The following is a 3158-nucleotide window of genomic DNA, read 5'->3' on the forward strand; positions in this document are numbered from 1 at the left end:
AAGAATTATTAAGTTGGATATCATCAAACTAAGAAGTTTCTGATCATCAAAGGCAATCAACAAGAGTAGAAAGAGAAAGCTTTCAGAATGAGGAATCTTTACCAGCTATAGTTCTGACCGAGGTGTAACGTCTAGAATATACAAAAAACTCAAAAACATTACACTAGAGAAAAAAGATAACCCAATCAAGAAATGAGCATCTAAATTGAATGGGCGTTTCACAAAATAATATATTCAAATGCTTAACATCATTAGCAATCAGGGATATGCAAATAAAATACACTGAGATTCCATCTAGCCCCAAACAGAATGTCAATTATAAAAATGTCAGCTGCGCCAAGATGAAGCTGAATATCTCCTTCCCAGCCACTGGCTGCCAGAAACTCATTGAAGTGGACGATGAACGCAAACTTCGTACATTTTACGAGAAGTGTATGGCCACAGAAGTTGCCGCTGATGCTCTGGGTGAAGAATGGAAGGGTTATGTGGTCCGAATCAGTGGTGGGAACGACAAACAAGGTTTCCCCATGAAGCAGGGTGTCTTGACCCACGGCCGTGTTCGCCTACTGCTGAGTAAGGGGCATTCCTGTTATAGACCAAGGAGAACTGGAGAGAGAAAGCGCAAATCTGTTCGGGGTTGCATTGTGGATGCCAATCTGAGCGTTCTCAACTTGGTTATTGTAAAAAAAGGAGAGAAGGATATTCCTGGACTGACGGATACCACTGTGCCTCGTCGCCTGGGGCCCAAAAGAGCCAGCAGAATTCGAAAACTTTTCAATCTCTCCAAAGAAGACGATGTCCGCCAATATGTTGTCAGAAAGCCCTTAAATAAGGAAGGTAAGAAACCCAGGACCAAAGCACCTAAGATTCAGCGTCTTGTTACTCCACGCGTCCTGCAACACAAACGCCGGCGTATTGCTTTGAAGAAACAGCGTACTAAGAAAAACAAGGAAGAGGCTGCAGAATATGCTAAACTTTTGGCCAAGAGAATGAAGGAAGCCAAAGAAAAACGCCAGGAACAGATTGCCAAGAGACGCAGGCTGTCCTCTCTGAGAGCTTCTACTTCTAAGTCTGAGTCCAGTCAAAAATAAGAATTTTAAAGTGTAACAAATAAAGATCAGACCTTAAAAAAAAAAATAAAAAAAAAAAATAAAATAAAAATGTCAAATAACAACAACAACAACAAAATGATGGTGAGGCTATGGGGAATGGGAATATTTCTATACTGTTGGTGGGTTTGCAAACTCTTTCAGCCACTACGCAGATCAGTGTGGAGATTCTTTAAAAAACTAAAAATGGAAGAATGGCCATTTTTATAATATTTATTCTATTAAAGAACATAAAATACATTTATACATTTTGATCTTCTAAGATTTTCATTTTCTTTTTAATGTTTTAAATTTTTCTCTGTAGAGGTACTTTACCTTTTTGGTTAGGTTTATTTCTAAGTACTTTTTGTGGGATATCCAGAGGGAGAGTGTTTTCTGAATTTCTTTTTAGTAGATTTATGGTTGACATACAGAAAATATTCTAATTTTTTCAAGATTGATTTTGTATCTAGACACTTTAAATGTACTTGTTAATAAGTTCTGTAAGCTTTTTGGTTAAGTTTGATGGGTCTTCTCAGTATAGTATCTGCAAATAGTGTATATCTATTGTATGTAAGTATGTAGTAGTGTATGACTAAGTAAAGTCATCTGCAAATAGTGATAGTTTCAGTTCCTTCTGTATTTGTACTCCGTTTATTTTATTTTCTTGCCTTATTGCTCAGGCTAGAGTCTCAGGTACTAAAATTTTTAAAAAGTGGTGATAATGGACATCCTTGTCTTGTTCCTATTTTTAGGAATAATTCTTCCAGTTTTTCATCATCAAAAGGATAATTATCCCAAAACTGATCTACAGTGTCAATACAATCAATATCCATTAAATTTTCAAGGTCATTATTCACAGATATAGAAAAATCATTACTTAAATTCATTGGGAAAAAAAGAAAAAAACCCTGATTAGTTAAAGTAGTTCTCAGCAACAAGAACCATGCAGGAAGAATCACACAGTACCCGACTTTAAACTATAATACTAAGCCATAGTAATGAAATCAGCATGATTCTGGCACAAATAAAAACACAGAGACAAATGGAGCAAAATAAAAAAAAAATATCCACACACTTATGGCCAATTGATTCTTGACAAAGTGGCCAAAAACATACACTGGAAAAAAATAGGCTCTTCAGTAAATGATGTCAGCAAAACTGGTTAACTGTATGCAGAAAAATGAAAATAAACCCCACTTTCTCATCTTGCACAAGAGTCAATTTAATATAGATCAAAAACTTGGAAATTAGATGAGAGACTTTGTGGTTCCTTGAAGAGAGCATAGGTCCAACACTTTAATACATAAGAACAAATATAAACCTTCTCAACAAGACCCCAAAGGCACAAAAAACTAAAAGGCAAATAAATGCTTTTGATTGCATTAAACTTCTGTAAAGCAAATAAAATTATCAAAAACTGCAACAGAAAGCTGACAAAGCAGGATAAGAAACTTTTTTTTGCTCACTATTCTTCTGATAGAGAATTAATATCTAGAATATACAGAGAACTCAAGAACCTCACAGCTAAGAAAACAAATAACCCAATCACAAGATGAACAAGTGAACTAAATAGGGATGTCACAAAAGAAAAAATTCAAATGGTTAATGTATGAAAAAATGTTCAACATCATTAGCAATCAAAGAGATGCAAATCAAAACTACTCTGAGATTTCACCTAACTCCAACTAGAATGGCAATCATTCAAGCACAAACAACAGCAAATGGTGGAACTTTAATACATTGTTGGTGAGATTGCAAATTAGTGTCATGACTCTAAAAAATAGTATGAAGGATTCTCAGAAAAATGGAAATGAACCTACTATATGGTTCAGAAATATTGATTTTGGGTATCTACCTAAAAGAATAAAAAGCAAATTATCATACTAATGCATGAATATCTATGTTCATAGCAGTACAATTCACAATTGCCAGACTATGGAACCAGCCAAGATATCTATAAATAGATGAATGGACCCCAAATCTATGGGATATATACACAATGACATTTTGCTCAACCATAAAGAAGAACAAAATTTTGTCATTTGCAAAAAAATAGATGTAACTGGA

General features: G+C 34.8%; 1 protein-coding gene across 1 annotated transcript; it reads left to right on the forward strand.

Moving 5' to 3' along the window:
- Positions 1-341: 341 nt before the first annotated feature.
- LOC308278561 (small ribosomal subunit protein eS6) lies at positions 342-1117 on the forward strand (the record flags this gene model as incomplete). The annotated part of the gene is made up of 1 exon (XM_080718395.1): positions 342-1117. One exon carries the CDS (start codon positions 342-344, stop codon positions 1089-1091), a length of 750 nt encoding a protein of 249 aa, XP_080574521.1. The 3' UTR covers positions 1092-1117.
- Between the last annotated feature and the right edge of the window lie 2041 nt (positions 1118-3158).

The sequence above is a fragment of the Muscardinus avellanarius genome, assembly GCF_963383645.1.
Source record: "Muscardinus avellanarius genome assembly, chromosome: X".
NCBI classification, from domain to species: Eukaryota; Metazoa; Chordata; class Mammalia; order Rodentia; family Gliridae; genus Muscardinus; species Muscardinus avellanarius.